Raw genomic sequence first — 18,131 nt, 5'->3', positions numbered from 1 at the left:
TCCAGGAGACATCTTAACTCCAATACTTGAAATAATACATACCAACCTTTTAGTAAATCTATATTCAGATATAGAGTACAAATCCAGTTCAGAAGCCTCAGGAGTAGCTCAGAAAGGAGCTGGTGCTCCTAGACTGATTTCCCAATACGTAACTATTTCAGGTTGGAAGTCTATTTTATGAATTTGTAAATTTGAAATAGTCATTCTCAAAGGAGTTTCTGATTCTCCTATTGGTCTATTATTTAAAATGCGAGGGCAGTAATAAAGTTAGTCTTCCAATTTTTGTAAGAGCCCTCTCTGCATTTAATTAACTTCTGTTTATGCAAATTACTCATTCTTTCAATCAAGCCAGCAGCTTGATAATAATAAGAAATATGAAAAATCCATTATATATTATGTTTCTGAGCAAATTCTTGTATTAATTTACCTTTAAAATGTGACCCACTGATATGTTGACTTTGAAGTAGAAAAACATAATATAAATTAATTATATTACTCCGATTAAATTTCCCAAAGGGAATGGCCACTAAATATCCAGAATAGGTGTCCACAGCAGTACATACATATTGGCATCTTTTATCTCAAATCAATGAACCGATATAATTAATTTGCCGTATGTGCCCAGGCAGCTTGTCAGGTGTCAATTGTCCTTTGACTAATTGTGGCAAGCTTCTGTTTAATGTTAAAAAATTGGACATTGTAAAATGACAGATTTAATGAAATCCATAGTTAAAGAAATACCTTGATTCTGAGCCCACCCATATATTGCTTTTTCTCTCAGATGGCCACATTTTTGTGTGCCCAAAAAGTCAAGCCTTTTAAGCCACTGGAGTTTGGATCAACTTCTACTGCTTGGAAAATGTTTGTTTACCTGTAATAGAGTTATACCATCGTTTTGTAGAATTTGGAACACTGTGAGCATCTACAAGAAGACCGAAACATTAATAGTTTGAACAATTTCCCAGAAGTCAGACCATAACTTATTTCTACATGGCTCCTTGGAGTGAATTTGTCAGTTATTCTTTAGCCATATGGGAAACCAGGTCCAATGCATTGGCTTTCAATCAAGAATCTGTGAATAGATGTCATTCAGATAAATTCTCTTGCTTAATACCTGTTAAATAGATGTGCATGTGTGCTAAGTTGCTTCAGTCACATCCCACTCTGTGTGACCCTATGGACAGTCACTTGCCAGGCTCTTCAATCCATGGAATTATCAGCTTGGAAAATCAGCTACTTTTAACTTCCACAGTTCAGTTCTGTCTCTCAGTCATGTCTGACTCTCTGTGACCCCATGGACTGCAGCATGCCAGGCTTCCCTGTCCATCATCAACTCCCGGAGCTTACTCAAACTCATGTCCATAGAGTCAGTGATGCCATTCAACCATCTCATCCTCTGTCATCCCTTTCTCCTCCTGCCTCCATTCTTTCCCAGCATCAGGGCCTTTTCCAATGAGTCAGTTCTTCGTATAAGGCTGCCAAAGTATTGGAGTTTCAGCTTCAGCATCAGTCATTCCAAAGAATATTCAGGACTGATTTCCTTGAGGATGGACTGGTTAGATCTTGCAGCCCAAGGAACTATCAAGAGTCTTCTCCAACATGACAGTTCAAAAGCATAAATTCTTCAGTGTGAGGTTTTCTTTCTAGTCCAACTCTCACATCCATATATGACTACTGGAAAAACCATAGCTTTGACTAGATGGACCTTTGTTGGCAAAGTAATATCTCTGCTTTTTAATATGCTATCTAGGTTGGTCATAGCTTTTCCTCCAAGGGACAAGGGTCTTTTAATTTCATGGCTGCAATCACCATCTGCAGTGATTTTGGAACCCAAGAAAAAAGTCTCTCACTGTTTCCATCATTTCCATCTATTTGCCATGAAGTGATGGGACCGGGGGCCATGATCTTAGTTTTCTGAACATTGAGTTTTGAACCAACTTTTTCACTCTCCTCTTTCACTTTCATCAAGATACTCTTTAGTTCTTCTTTGCTTCCTGCTGTAACAGTGGTGTCATCTGCATATCTGAGGTTATTGATATTTCTCCTGGCAATCTGGATTCCAGCTTGTGCTTCATCCAGCCCAGCATTTCACATGATGTACTCTGCACAGAAATTAAATAAGCAGGGTGACAATATACAGCCTTGATGTACTCCTTTCCCAATTTGGAAACAGTCTGCTGTTCCATGTGCAGTTCTAGCTGTTGCTTCTTGACCTGCATACAGATTTCTCAGGAGGCAGGTCAGGTGGTCTGGTATTCCCATCTCTTGAATAATTTTCCAGAGTTTGTTGTGATCCACACAGTCAAATTTTTGGCATAGTTGATAAAACAGATGCAGATGTTTTTCTGGAACTCTCTTGCTTTTTTAATGATCCAGTGGATGTTAGCAATTTGATCTCTGCTTCTTCTGTCTTTTCTCAATTCAGCTTGAACATCTGGAAGTTCATGGTTCATGTACTGTTGAAGCCTGGATTGGAGAATTTTGAGGATTACTTTGCTAGCACGTGAGATGAGTGCAGTTGTGCGGTAGTTTGAACATTCTTTGGCATTGCCTTTCTTTGGTATTGGAATGAAAACTGACCTTTTCTAGTCCTGTGGCCACTGCTGAGTTTTTCCAAATTTGTTGGCATATTGAGTGCAGCACTTTCACAGCATCATCTTTTAGGATTTGAAATAGTTCTACTGGAATTCCACCACCTTCACTAGCTTTGTTTGTAGTGATGCTTCCTAAGGCCTACTTGAGTTCACATTCCAGGATGTCTGGCTCTAGGTGAGTAATCACAGCATCGTGATTATCTCGGTCGTGAAGATCTTTTTTTGTACAGTTCTCCTGTGTATTCTTGCGACCTCTTAATATCTTCTGCTTCTGTTAGGGCCATACCATTTCTGTCCTTTATTGTGCCCACTTTGCATGAAGTGTTCCGTTGGTATCTCTAATTTTCTTGAAGAGACCTATAGTCTTTACCATTCCATTATTTTCCTCTATTTCTTTGCATTGACCACTGAGGAAGGCTTTCTCATCTCTCCTTGCTATTCTTTGGAATTCTGCATTCAGATGAGTATATCTTTTCTTTTCTTCTTTGCCTTTAGTGTCTCTTCTTTTCTCAGCTGTTTGTAAGGCCTCCTCAGACAACCTTTTTGCATTCACTTTCCCTAGTAGTTGTTAGCAATTTAGTAGTCACCAAATTATATGCCACTGCTTTCCAATAGCAAGTGGATCCTATATATTTAGCTGATCCATCAGTGAACACTGCATACAATTTTTCTTGTGTAATTCAAGTGTCAAAGTGCTTTCCCCATTTTACAGGGGACACAGTTATCACTAGTTTAATTATAACCTCTTGCTTGAGTGCTTCAGTTGAAATTTCAGAAATCTTTTCACATAAGGCAGTGAACTCACATGGCCATGATTTGGCTCAGTCCTGAATATACCATTTCAATTTTATTATGCTGGACTCCTGGGCTTGCCCAATCCTGTAGATGCTGGGAAAATTTGTACCCATTGAATGATTGTCACTTGAGGCCTTAATATTACAGTATGATCTATAGTAAATTGTTCCATATCAATCAAAGCCCAATAATAAGCCAATAACTGTTTTTCAAAGGTAGTGTAATTTCTCCTGGCCTCTGGAAATTTCCCTACTCCAGAATCCCAAAGATATTCTTTTGCCTTGCTGCTTTTGCCATAAGCTCCAAATAACATATATAATTGTATGTTCCTTGGTTGCAGCTCATGGGGTAACTAATTTCTATCCAAAGAGAGAGGAACTATCTGGGAGGTGAATCCTAGTCAACATAGATCTCAATTAACAAAACTAGAATTTTTATTCAGTGAAGCATAAAAAGTATTTTGTGAGTGTGTTAACCCTGCTGCCAGGGAAGGCTTTATCTCTTCAAATTAAAAAATGAGGTTTTTCAGAGATCTGGGAAAAGCCAAACAGCCATCTTGGACTTCTCATAACCCTAGCTGTGTGATTTACAGCTATTATTTACCCATTTTAAATTCTTTGATTTAGGAGTAGACTGTTGCCATATTTTATGGACATCAGGATATCAGAAGTCTGGCAATAAGAAGTTAATTTTTTGTAGAAGCAGAATGAGCTTTATCTATGTGTGCCGCAATCTTCATAGATCATTGTGATTTAATATTTACTTTACCAAAGTAACAAAAGATTCTAAAAACAAATGTAAATTACTTAAAGGTGAAGAAATATGCATAGTCTGTTATCAAAATTCACATTCCAAGAAAACTTTGTTCTCTTAACAGAGAGAGAAAGCCAAATTCTAGTCTGATACTAGCTTACTGTTGATAACAGAATTTTGTTTATCTAGTTAAATTTCAATTTAATTTTAAAAAGTCTCTTCTATAAATCTTGAAGAGGCAGGGTTTTTTTGTTAAGGCCTTAGAATGAAACCATAGCTCTCTGTAATGACAGAAGGGTTTAAGAAGGCAAGTTTAAAGTCTGATGACAATGCAATTGACAAAGTAACTAGGTTACTGCTGTGACATGTAACACTTTAAGATGGTAACTGGAATTATGACTGATAACATTTTACCAAGACATATCAGATCTTCATGAACTCTATATAATTTCCAGAATACCCATATTAGTAACATTTACCATACAATACAACCTGAGAAGATTTATTACTTATTAACAATACTTCCCATGCACCTTTAACCTACCAAATGAACCTAATTAACTTCATATCTTTCTTTGGAATGCCTCAGGAGCCCTCTGAAGCACCCCAAAGATAACTACAGGTCAAAAGAATTTCATTCTAATTTGATTTTATGAAGTTGGTCAAAAATATTAAAGGGTTTAGAAAACTCAGTCAGATAGGATCACAGGTCACTAAGAAACAATAGTTATTCACTCAGCTAAAGTAATAATAACAGATTTCAAAAGCAAATATAGACCACTTAAGACATTGTTAGTTGTTGGTTTAGTCACTATGTCTGACTCTTTTGTGACCCCAGGAACAGTAGCCTGCAAGGGTCCTCTGTCCATGGGATTTCCCAGGCAAGAATACTGGAGTGGGTTGCCATTTCCTTCTCCAGGGGACCTTCCCAACCCAGGGATCGAACCCTTGTCTCCTGCATTGGCAGGTGTTTTCTTCACCACTGAGTCACCAGAAAGGCCCCTTTTAAGAGGTAAAGAAACTTAAAATGTGTTATCAAAGGCTGTACAACATCCCAAGAAAAATCTGTATGATGCATAAAACTCTTTTCTCAGAGTTCACTTTTCACAAAACTTTCTTATCACTTTTTATATTCATTATTTTATTTTCCCATTCAGAAACAAACACTTAGAAGTAAGGCCTACTTCTTTTTCTCTTAACTAAATGCAATTTTATTCCTTATACTTTCTTTACTAAAAGCACACATGCTACTTCCCTTAAGCAACAATGAACTGTCCTTTATATTAACATTCTGTAGATTGGTGAACATAAATACCAGTGATGATTTTTTACATATTTGCTTTCTTATAGAGAACATCTCAGGATGGTACCAAAAATTCACTGACAGGTTTAATGTAAGAGGAAGCCAGTGTTCAGCAATGAGTTTCAGTATCTTATATGGGAGTGGCTTAGCTATTCAATTAACTTCATTCACTTAATTTAACACAGCCCTAGCAATTTAAGTTACCAACGTTTGCAGAAACTATTTTAAGTAGACATTCCTAAAGCATAATTATTCTAATAGTTATCTAGAAGCTCTTAGATGCTTGGATGTTTAGAAGAATTGATGCTTTTGAACTGTGGTGTTGAAGAAGACTCTTGAGAGTCCCTTGGACTGCAAGGAGATCAAACCAGTCAATCTTAAAGGAAATCAGTCCTGAATATTCATTAGAAGGACTGATGCTGAAGCTGAAACTCCAATACTTTGCCCACCTGATGTGAAGAACTGACTCACTGGAAAAGCCCCGATGCCAGCAAAGATTGAAGGCAGGAGGAGAAGGTGAAGACAGAAAACGAGATGGTTGGATGGCATCACCAACTCAGTGGGCATGAGTTTGAGCGAGCTCCGAAAATTGGTGATGGACAGGGAGGCCTGGTGTGCTGCAGTCCATGGGGTCGCAAAGAGTCAGACATGACTGAGCAACTGAACTGAACTGAAAAGCTCTTACTTACATTTTCTTTCCTTAAAAGATAATGTTGAGTTATTTTCTAAAGTGGACTCAATACCTGGCTCAAATGTGGAATATACTATTGCCAGAAACCAAATAGCCCTAGAAATTTTTGAGCCTCCCTTCTTGCCTGGTGAGTTGTAAATTTCATTATCTTTTGTTTAGCCTTAGGAAAAATCTCTCTATGTCCTTTAGCCTATTTATTCCCCAAAACTTCACAGTTTGGGCAGGTCCCTGGATTTTGGAGAGATTGATCTACCATCCCAAGCGTTGGGGTTCCAATCTACCTCTGCTTTAGCTATTGCTGATGATTTTTCTTTCCGTGTTTTTTTTTTTTTTTCTTTTTGCTAACTTTGCCACACTGCTTTCCATATTTAACTTGTGCAATCTTTACAGAGAGGCCTTTTTGGCTACTGACTGATGGAGATTCAGTCAGCTAAAATGCAATTTTGACTTTGTAACATGGACAATCATCCTTGCAATCACATAACTCTTTCTTTAATTTTAATTTCTCTTCAACCAATTTTAATTTGGTTTCATATATCTTACATTAGGCAGAGAAGAGGATCCAGCCTCTTGGACCCAGCGAGGTACAGTCTTGTTCTTTCTCAATTGGCATGAGCCACAACCATTCCATATAACTTGTAAAGGTTTGGCCCACTTTAATTTGGGGTCCCAGTTCTCACACAATCCAGTGATATGTCCCTTTTAGTAGCTAACAAGCAGTAAGGCAAATCTTCTCATTCAGGAATAAAAACTTGGTTAGTCTTAACTTCTTTCTTTTTACAGAGTGGCGTTTTATTCACGAATCCTGCTTATAGCACCAATTTATGTTTTGTTGAAGTTTTTACTTTCATTTTAGGTTCAAAGAATTTATTAACCAAAAAAAAAAATCACAAACTAAATAAATTCAATATTTAAGAGAGGGTTCTTTAACTTAATTTCTATATACAAACATTAAAAGAAAAGAAAAATAGAAACAATAAAAAGAGTTAACAACACAAACATCATCAAATTGGGCTGACTAATATCCAGACTTAAACAACACACTAGGAAGTCCCTTGTTAACAGTAATCTGGAGTCTGAGTTTGGAAAAGTTCCCAGGCAGTGTGTCTACTTCATGAGTGAGACTTCAAATTGCAGTTTCAGGGATTCCCACTTATAATTCCAGGCTGCAAACAGATATCGTCATCGGTTTGTATGCACAAATGCAGCTCTGGTTTTACTTTAACATTTTTACAGTGGTGTAAAATTTGGCTTATCTTGTGAATCATAGGATTTCACTAAACCCTGCGTGCAGTTGGCCAGACCTCCAGGGGCTCAAGAATTCCAAGACCCACTCCCTTTCTTATCTAACGTGTTGCATGACTATCTGTGCTAGTGGACAGGCACGGAATCTGCAGTGTCCAGGTAGGTCAGAAGCAAGATCACAGGCCTGTTCTCCTGCTTATGAAACCTGAGCAAGGTTTCCTCCATTTTAATCCCCCTAACTGTTCTGACTCATGAAAATGATATATCATTTGTTTAGATGTATAATTTCTTTCAGCAAAGTTTTATATTTTTTCTTCATAGAGTTCTTTCACATTTTTGCAAAATGTCTCTCTCAATACTCAGGTTTTGGATGCTACTGGAAATGGGATTTTTAAATTTTCTTTTTCTGATTATTCATTACTGGTATATGAATTATAAAATTATAATTGTTTGTATATTAACATTGTATCCTGTGACCTTACTAAATTCACTTATTCTAGTAGAGTTTTCCTATATACATAATCATACTATTTGCTCATGAAGACAATTTTGCTTCTACTTTTCCAATTCATTGACTTTCATTTCTTTTTCTTGGCTTGTGGCACTGGTTAAAACTTCATATAAAATACGGAATAGAAGTAGTAGATATCCATGTTTTCTTCCTTTCCTTAGGTAGAAAGCAGAAAGTAGGTTTGTTAAAGATGCTCTTAATTAGGTTAACAAATTTTTCTTAGTTTTCTGAGAGATTTTATCATGAATTGATGTTGGACTTTTTCAAACTTCTTCTGCATCCATTGAACTGATCATTTATTTCCTTTATTTTATTAATATGGTGAATTATACTGATTGATTTTTGGATATTAAATCAACCTTTTACTACTGGGATAAAACTGATTTGATTATGATCCACCATATTCTTTACATATTGTTAGGTTTGTTTTGTTAAAATTTTGTTAAGGCTATTTGTGTCTATTTTCATGCCCTCATCCCCTTGGTTCATAATTTTCTTTTCTCATGTCTTTGGCCTCATAAAATGAATTTAGGAATAGTCTTGCTTCCTCTATTTTCTAAAAGAATTTGTGTAACTGGTCTAATTTCTTCCTTAAATGTTAGAATTTACCAGTGAAACCATCTGAGCCTAGAGTTTTCTTTTTGGAAAGATTTCTAATTGAAAACTTTTTTTACATGCATTGAACCTGGACTGGCGATTTGTTTCACATATGATACTATACATGCTCCAATTAAAATAAATAAATTTATGTTTTTTAAAAAAAGAAAAAATAATAAAACTTTTTTTAAACATAGGGCTATTCAAGTTGTGTATTCTTATTGGGTCAGACTTTATATAACTTGTGTTTTCAACTAATTTATTCATTTTACCTATTTTTTTGTTGAACTTATTGGTATAATGTTGAATTTATTGGCATGAAATTAGTATTACCTTATTTTTCTTTTAATGACCAGGCTCTATAGTGATACATTCTGATACTATGATACTAGTAATTCTTGTCTTCTCCTTTTATTCTTTATTCTTTATCAGTCAAAATGGAATTTTGTCAGTTGTATTAAGACCTAACTTTTGATTTCATTGTTTTTTTTTTTTTCTATTACTTTTTGCTATTCTATCTCAAAGATTTTTGCACTTTATTATTTGCTTGGGGCAGGGAGCAGTATTTGATTTTCATTACCTAGACACTCTGGAAGAATACAGGCTAACTATTTTGTAGAATGTTCCTTGAACTGCTTTTTTCTGATTCTTTCTCATAAATTGATCTAAATTTAGCATTTTTAAAAGAACTACCATGCAAATGATGCTGAGCTCTTCTCAAGGTGATCTGTCAGGGGCCACTTCATGTTACTTGTCCCATTATTGGTAATGTTACCTTTGACCAGTTGATTAATGTGGTGTCTGTCAGGTTTCTCTTTCAATCCAGGCTTTTATCCAAAACCACTGTAGTGGAAGAATTTTGGACAACACACCAATAGCCTGTGTATTGTAAAACCAAAAGTTGACTATTAATCTTTCTTTTTGCTTTCTTGGGTTCCCTGACATATGTTCTCCTATTGATGACTCCCAAACATATCGAGTGTGGACACCTCCTCCGAGCTACAGATTTGTATTTTTGACTATTCACACATGTCTACTTTGATGTCTGAAAGGCATCTCAAACTTACCATGTATAAAAACAAACACCTGATCTTTCTGTTACAAAAGTCTTTCCTTGCTCAACAAGTGGCAACCTCCTCATTTCTGTTGCTCAGGTTAAAAATCTTGGTGTTATCCTTGATTCCTTTTTTTTCAACTGCACACCTAATCCTTTAAGAAATTCTGCTAACCTTAACTTCAAAATATCCAACTTCAAAAGGTTCACTTCCTGTCCCTTACCTCCCCACCCCAGAAACTTTCAGGATGCTTCGGTTGGAAACTTAGATTGTGAGCAACGTCTGTCTTCTTCATTGTTTACAAGGACCTTCTCTCTTCCTAGTTCTGATTCTACCTTCCTTCACACAACTTAGTCTATGATGTGAACACAGAATGTCAGAGAAAAAACAAAACAAGGAAGAAAACTGTCTTTAAGCTTCTTTAAATTTTCTGCTTCCATGTTGTTCCCTGTGGCAAGGAAGACTGAAATTTGGCTAGCTGTTTGAAATTGGGAGAGGAAAAACTACAGGTAAAATATTCACATTTTAGTCAATTACCCAACCAGAGTAAAAAAGAATAATTATTTTTTAAAGAATATATGGGAGATCTGAGATGGAAGTAGTGGCAAGGGGGAACAAGGAAAACGCCACCACCTCTGAACACTGAAGCATCTGCATTCTGAAAATAAACCAGCCACCACTGGAGTGGGCTGCAAAGGAATCACCAACCTGAGAGAAGAGGCAGTTTTTAACTCAGGCAAGGGGGTGAAGGGAACACTCAAAGTGGGTGTGTGGAAAATAAGGCATTTCCACTTTGGGCATTGACTGAAAAAACAGTGCCAAGTTGTGATAAAACAAAAATAATTAATGTTCAAATGTTCCAAGAAATTTGATAGCAATTGTGGATTAAATACTGTAAAACACAACTTTCTGTGGTGAGCAAGTATAATTTCCTACAACAAATAAGCACCAGTCTCAAAAGTAAAAGCAATAATGCAATCTTAGCAATTAAAGTATATTATAGAAGAGCTTACCTTGGGAAAATGTAAAACTACTCAGCTTCATGATTACAGGGTACAAATTATAAGTCATACAGGAAAATCCCATTATACTTAATATACTTATTTCTATTATTGTTTTCTTCATGTAAACTGGTTGTTAGATATTTTTCAGCTTATACCCTTATCTAACTAATAAGATGTAAAGACTAACTCAGTATAATTTATTGTCAAAGTTTAATGTTTCCCAGTATCTAAAACTCTTGCTACAAACTTGTGACCATTGATTCCAACTTTTAATTTAATCACATCAAAATAAACTATCCAGAATTTATTATTTTACACTAAACATATGACACACCATAGTCCTCTCTCTAAGCCTTTCCTACTTTGAGCTTGCTATGCTGTTTGCAGTCCCCAATCCTGCCATGTGAATCTCATCTATCTGCCCTTTCTCAGTTTGTACAGTCTTGAATGATCCCAGCCCACCACCTAGCGAAAACAGCTTAAGTACTCCTTATATTCTGTACAAGTGTAACACTTATAACTTTACATTCTTTCTCTCAATAAGTATATGGTTTTGGTCTTCTTCTAAGTAGATAAGTCGGTAGATACTGTGCTGTCATTTGGTAGCTGCAGCACTTAGCACATGATAACCTGCTTGGAGTAGGCTCTTAGGTATTTTTCTGAGTAACTAAATCGGTATTATCCTTGCTACTACCCCAGGAAGCACAGACTGTCACAGCAGGTAGAGTAGGTCCTCCTATTTAACAAATGAATGAATTGGTAGATAGACATTGGCCTATTTGCAGGACTTTTAAGGAAGTTAAAAGAATTTCCTAATATTAGAAGCTATTAGGAAATTACTATTAATCTTGTTAGTTGTGATGATGTGGCTAGTTAGGGAAAAAGTCTTTATTGTTGGAAATACATATTTAAATATTTATAGTGAAATGTCATGATGCTTACGGAATTTATTTTAAAACATTTTAACAACAAACAGATGGGGAAACAATGAAAACAGTGATAAACTTTATTTTCTTGGGCTCCAAAATCACTGCAGATGGTGACTGCAGCCATGAAATTAAAAGACGCTTACTCCTTGGAAGAAAAGTTATGACCAACCTAGACAGCACATTAAAAAGCAGAGACATTACTTTGTCAACAAAGTTCCATCTAGTTAAGGCTATGGTTTTTCCAGTGGTCATGCATGGATGTGAGAGTTGGACTATAAAGAAAGCTGAGCACAGAAGAATTGATGCTTTTGAACTGTGGTGTTGGAGAAGATGCTTGAGAGTCCCTTGGACTGCAAGGAGGTCCAACCAGTCCATCTTAAAGGAGACCAGTCCTGAGTGTTCACTGGAAGGACTGATGTTGAAGCTGAAACTCCAATACTTTGGCCACCTGATGCGAAGAGCTGACTCATTTGAAAAGACTCTGATGCTGGGAAAGATTGAGGGCAGGAGGAGAAGGGGACAACAGAGGATGAAATGGTTGGATGGCATCACCAACTCAATGGACATGGGTTTGAGTGAACTCCGGGAGTTGGTGATGGACAGGGAGGCCTGGCGTGCTGCGGTTCATGGGGTTGCAAAGAGTCGGACACGACTGAGCAACTGAACTGAACTGAACAACAAAGTCAATGAAGCAATGTGACAATATAATTATTGTGAAATTTATATGTGTATATATTCTAGTCTATTCCAACACTTAACATGTAAGTGGCAAGATGATAAGAACATATTAAGAATCTGGAAACTGATGTGATTGCCTTTAGGTAAATCAACAACAAGTAACACATTAAAAGTGATTCTCACTAGGCCAAAGGGCAGCACTCCTATGAAAGGCAGGAAGGGGCTCCCTTATTTATGAATACTTTATACAAGAAAATAAATGTCAAATACTACATGAGACAAAAATGTGGTTATTTCTACTTAGGGAAAATAAATTTTGCTTTACATATCTCCTTGAACTTTTTCTGATATACATGTAAGACATAAATAAATATAAATTAAACTTAATATTACCAAAGAATAAGATTTACAATTTGAATATGAACATCTCACTTCAGAAATATAGCATCTTTTCTTATACTAATATTATAATATGTCTACAGAGTTTAAAAGATATTAAGCAATCTAAGACAACTTTCACTCTTTCATGGGGACATTTTTTCAAATAGAAAAGATTGTTCTAACAAAATTATAGCTGATCTGTCTTACAGATAAGGGGCTAATTCACTATCTGTGCTTTATGCAAAAGGAAGAATTATTCCTTCATTCTGCATTCTTCCTTTGTCACCAACTAACCCAAGAAACTCAACACTCTTGGATCATCAGCATTTTTTTTCTTTAAAAAAATCTGCCAACTAATTCAGGCTCATTTTAATAGAATAAGAAAAGTAGAAAATGCCTTTTAGTCAAGGAAAATTATTGTATAATATGTTTTATCTCTTTGACAATTTTCCTTATGAGAGACTGGTTCACTTGTTTTCAGTATCCAATTGTTTTAATTTTTTGTGTCTTTTATAAATAAAAATAACATTACATATTTGGTGAAAAAAATTCACTTTTTTTTCTTTCTCACATTCTAAACATGAACAAATCTCTCCACTTTCCCACACTTTTATGAAAGTAATCACTCTTAATCTTATGAATTGTTCTATTTTCAAGGGTCTTAGGAGTATTGAGAACGTGATTCCAGGACAGATTCATCTTTCCTTGCCTCGTGGACATTCCTATGCATCTTAAAAACAAGATAACATGCAAAACACTTTCTTCTCAACTTCTTTGGCTCAGTTAGCCAACGGTTTCTAGCATCATAAGCAAAATTGTCAATGTTATACACATATGTCCTGAAAGTAAGAAAAAAAAAAAGTTAAAACCAAAATAACTTTACTGACTGGTTATATATATTCATTTTTTAATTACTATGTGATAAATCATGAACTAGAATAGTTGGTTAATTTGGGGTACCAAAAAAATGCAAAGTTAGTAAGTTATAGAGCATGGACAATCTCACCCAGTATAGTTCCCTGGTGTCTCAGTGGTAAAGAAACTGCCTGCAGTGCAGGAGACCTGGGTTTGATTCCTGGGTTGGAAATATCCCCTGGAGAAGGGCATGGCAACCCACATCAGTATTCTTGCCTGGAGAATTTCATGGCAGAGGAGCCTGGTGGGCTACAGTTTATAGGATTGCAGAGATGGATACGACTGAAGTGACTAGGCAGCAGCAGCAGCAGATATGAAAGTGTGTTAGTCACTCAGTCATATCCATCTCTTTGTGACCCCATGTACTATAGCCTGCCAGGCTCCTCTGTCTGTGTAATTTTCCAGGCAAGAAAAATTTCCACTAATTTTTTAATTACTGGAATGGGTAGCCATTCCCTTCTCCAGGAGTTCTTCCCAACTCAGGGATCAAACCCAGGTCTTCTGTATTGCAGTTGGATTCTTTAAGCAACACCAACTAAAATATAACACTTGAGTTTTTAGTTTCTTGTGATTAATTACCAAGTTAGATTCAACTAAGATACTTTCAGATTAAAAATCAATGGAAACTCCCTGGAATAGAAGAAAGTTTAATCAAAAGAAGAAGATACCTAGAAAGTTTCACACATACATACATATTGTCAGTTTTGTTTGATAATTTTGACTCACAACATAATAGAGATAAGTTCTATAAACATGACTTATAAAAGACTTTTTAAAATAGATTTGATATTTCTTAAATATTACAAATGGGAGAAACAAATAGAGTATGAGCCAACCATCTCATGATGCAAGTAGTCACAATGAAAACATTCCTATTTGTAAGCCCTAATGTATCAATCTTTTGCTTTTTTCCCAGATTATTTACAGGATTGTGAACATCCAAACATTTCAATAAACTGAGTAAAAAGCACAGAATGAGATAATAGGTATATTGCTGAAGAGTGGAAGGCTGAAGACGTGTCACATTAACAAAAATCAATGTGTTACTCAATCATTCAACAAAGAAAAACAATTCTAACAATAATAGAGGTTTAAACCTGCATTGTCCTTTAATAGTCACAGATATATACCAAGCCTTTGTGTTAACTGACATTTTCCAAGACACAGAAATGTGATTTTACTGAACCGTATACCTTTTGTAAATTACCAGAGGTCTTACTTCTGCAGCATCACCAGTTACAGTGAATCATGACACTTAAGTGCTTTGTTGTTCTCATGTGTGTAGTAAGAGCTGAATAGTAGAGAAGGAAAATAGTGATTGGATTATGAAAGTTTAAAGCTCAATCAAAAAGCAACATGAGCATTTGTTTACAATCACAATCTTTTTATAAGCTAAAATGTGTCATATATACCAACACTTCTAAAAGATGTAAATAAATCCTTGGACAGGCAAAAACAAAGGATCAACAGGTAAGGTGTAAGACACCTTCACACTTACTTACTCTTTCCTCTGTCTCATTGAAAATTAAACTTTATGAAATCAGCATAAAATTGAGAGAATAACAAGGAATATATAAAGTTAGCTCTTACTCTCAACAGCTTATACTTCCAAAATAAGGCAAGTGGGGTGTTTTTAAATGGACATTTAAAAAAAAAAAGGCAAATTCTTTCTTAGGGGTTTGCATGAATTTTCTCTGATTCAGAAATAGAAGAATTAGGTTTACAGCAAAATCCCAATAAAACATAAATATTCCTTCCTTCTACATTTCAGCACTTTTCATTCTATTAAAAATATCATGGTCAATTATTTTACCAAAGTATCTGAAGAAACTGATGATAGCCAAGAGAAAGCTCCCAGCAAACTCATTCCATTCCCTCCCCCTCAACCTAACAAGCCCTGGAATATTGGCTTGAGAATTATACTGATAATGCTCCAATTCACAAGAAGAACTGGACTAAATGTAAGGAAGTACAGAAAAAAATGTTTTATTCTTTTTTCCCAAAATAGTCTTGAGGAGGCATCTGTATCAACTTAACTCACTTTATATGACTTAGAATTCTGTTATTTATACTGAGCTCTAAACCACATTCTTTAAAAGTTTCAGAAAAATCTGAAGAAGACGTCATATTTTACTACATTTGCTCTTAACGCATCTGAGTATTTTATCAACAGTAAACAAATATCTATAAAACCTGACCAAAAAATAGGACCTAGTGGCCAAATGGTTTTAGCAAAAGACTGAACTGCTTAGTGATGTAAAGAATGTCTTCATACTTTAGCTTATAATAGGCTTAAATAATATCGTTCACTTAAAGACAAGGGAAAGAGCCATGAAGGCTAAAAAGGAGATACATCATCCAAAGAATTGAAAAGGCAATTGAGTAACAGCATTAAAATATAATTGTTCTTAAGCAATGATAAAATAGACAGGCTTTAGGGCACTTCAAAAAGAATTCAGTTTCTGTGAACTCCACAGTTTTCTGAATGATAAAATCTACGAAACAGAAGGTCAATTTAAATAGTACTCTGTCTACAGGATTTATCAGAGCCAAGCATGACCTGATATTTAACACATGTATATTCAATGCAGATCAGACGTTTCAAGTACTGATTTTTTTTTTCTTTCTGCGTTGTCTTATCACCTGAGTGCTTACTATGTGCCAAGTAAGATCTTAACCCCTTTGCAGGTGGTGATTCATTTGATCCCACAAAACAGATACTACAACCCCATGAAGTGGGTACTATTATTTCCCCCCATTTTACAAATGAGAAAACTGAGGCATAGAGAGGTGAAGCTCCTCACAGTCAAACGGCATATAAACAGTAGACCCTGAATTGGAATCAAGCAGCCAGGCTCTAGAACCCACCATCTTAACTACTGGGCTGACTTTGGCTAGACTGGTGTCTATTAATAAATTTGATTTATTCATAGGCCTAATCATATGCAATTTAGCAATACATTAGAGTTTCTTTTTCTAGAGAGTTTCACTTCTGTACAACACACAGATACTCATAAATTTTACTCTGTAGAGGAAAAAGATGAGTTGATCAATAGGTTGCAATGAGACTTTGGCTTTCAAATCACTTAATGTTCTTGTATATACTGAGATTAAGACACAGGCTATTCATCCAAGATAGTAAATATAGATGAAAGGAATAAAGATATAGCATGTCAAAAAATACAATTAAGCTTAGAAAGTTATCTACTGTTATAGTGTCATGTTTTACTGGAAAGAAGCTAAGAACAAATTTTTAAAAATCATCAGAATTTTTGCTCACCCTGATTTTCCACTGTCCCAGAAAATTTTGACTAGAATTATGATACCAATTATTATAGTAACAGCAACACATCCTTGAGGGGGGAAAAATGGTAAGTTAATCAATATAGAAATGAGCAATTACATATACAGTGTAATTCACAATGACAAACATACTGATTATCAGGTAAGTTAAAGAAAAAACAGGAGACATGAATTATATTTTGCTTGCTTGCTTATGTCATAAGTTTGACAGTAAAATCTACATGTTATTTATCCTGTTTTCTTTCAAGGGAAAATGAAATATTTAAAATGAAGTATCATAATACTCAAATAAAATCTTACAGATTTGAGAGGATTCTAAAATGTTTCAACCCCACCATGCTTAATTTTAAATTATTTGATCACTGATTATTTAAACATATTGACTGTACTATGTGCAATTTCAGCACTAGAAGATGTCTTGGAGTTCACATTTATTTTGTAGATTATTAAATTGAGTCTGAGAAAGGTGAAGCTTCCATATGTGGTTAATGGCAAGGCCATTTACTCAGTTCATAGTAAAGGTAACAGAGATGTAGGCCTTTCTCTATCATAAGAAAGGCATCGGTATCTGGGCACGGAGAGTAAAACTACAGAAATGCTTTCCAGTGTTTATTCTATTGCAGATAAAATTTCATTTAGGGAAACTGGTATTTACTTTCAATATTAAACACACTATTTTGAGTTGAACAACAACAAATAATTGATGAAATAATTTGATCAACTGTAAAAAAAAAATTATACCTTGATTTTTACACATAAACTTTCTTCTTAAAACCAGTCACTGCTCTTTCTCCTCACAACCTGCGTATCCCTTTTCCTCCCCACTGCTGCTGCTGCTGCTGCTAAGCCTACACCCTCCCAAATCCTTGAACTCTATTTTTTGATCTGTACTACAAAGTATAAATGATACTAGAAAAGCAACTGAAGCTAATGTGACTAACATGTGTGTCCACTTTCAAATCAGCAAAATAGGATCAATGTCACATAATTGAGCTGCCATGTGGATACATAATTTTAAAAACAGCTGTTTCTACCACAGAATTTACAGTATTTTACCCAATTTCTATAATTGACTCCTTAGCACCATAGCATTAGTTTGAAAGATTGCACTAATAAAATAAGTCATGCCTCCTTTAAAATTTGGGGTTTCTTTTTGTTTTACCACTTCCCATTAATCCCACCATTTTCAAATGTTGCAGAAAAATTCCATTTTCAATTTGAATGATAAATGAAAATCGAAAAATTTTAAAGTGATCCCAAATGTTTGTATGACAAAAGTGGGAATATTCTTAGAACACTGGTCAGCACATATATGTGATTCTAAAAGAAAATGTGAAGGTTTATGTTTTAACAGAAAACCAATGCAAACTACAGAAA

The 18,131-nt window shown here is 35.3% G+C and overlaps 1 protein-coding gene across 1 annotated transcript in view; it reads right to left on the bottom strand.

Annotated features, from left to right (window-relative positions):
* Window positions 1–11,580: 11,580 nt before the first annotated feature.
* The window catches only part of CD55 (CD55 molecule (Cromer blood group)), a 28,200-nt gene continuing 21,649 nt past the window's right edge, over window positions 11,581–18,131 (bottom strand). Inside the window, exon 10 of the mRNA XM_068986616.1 lies at window positions 11,581–13,375. Within this exon, the coding sequence (XP_068842717.1) occupies window positions 13,320–13,375 (56 nt within the window). The 3' untranslated portion in view covers window positions 11,581–13,319. The remainder of the gene's footprint in view (window positions 13,376–18,131) is intronic.

The sequence above is a fragment of the Capricornis sumatraensis genome, chromosome 14 (genome assembly GCF_032405125.1).
Source record: "Capricornis sumatraensis isolate serow.1 chromosome 14, serow.2, whole genome shotgun sequence".
NCBI lineage: Eukaryota > Metazoa > Chordata > Mammalia > Artiodactyla > Bovidae > Capricornis > Capricornis sumatraensis.
Note: the sequence above shows the minus strand (reverse complement) of the source record. Positions and strands in the feature narration are given on the sequence as shown.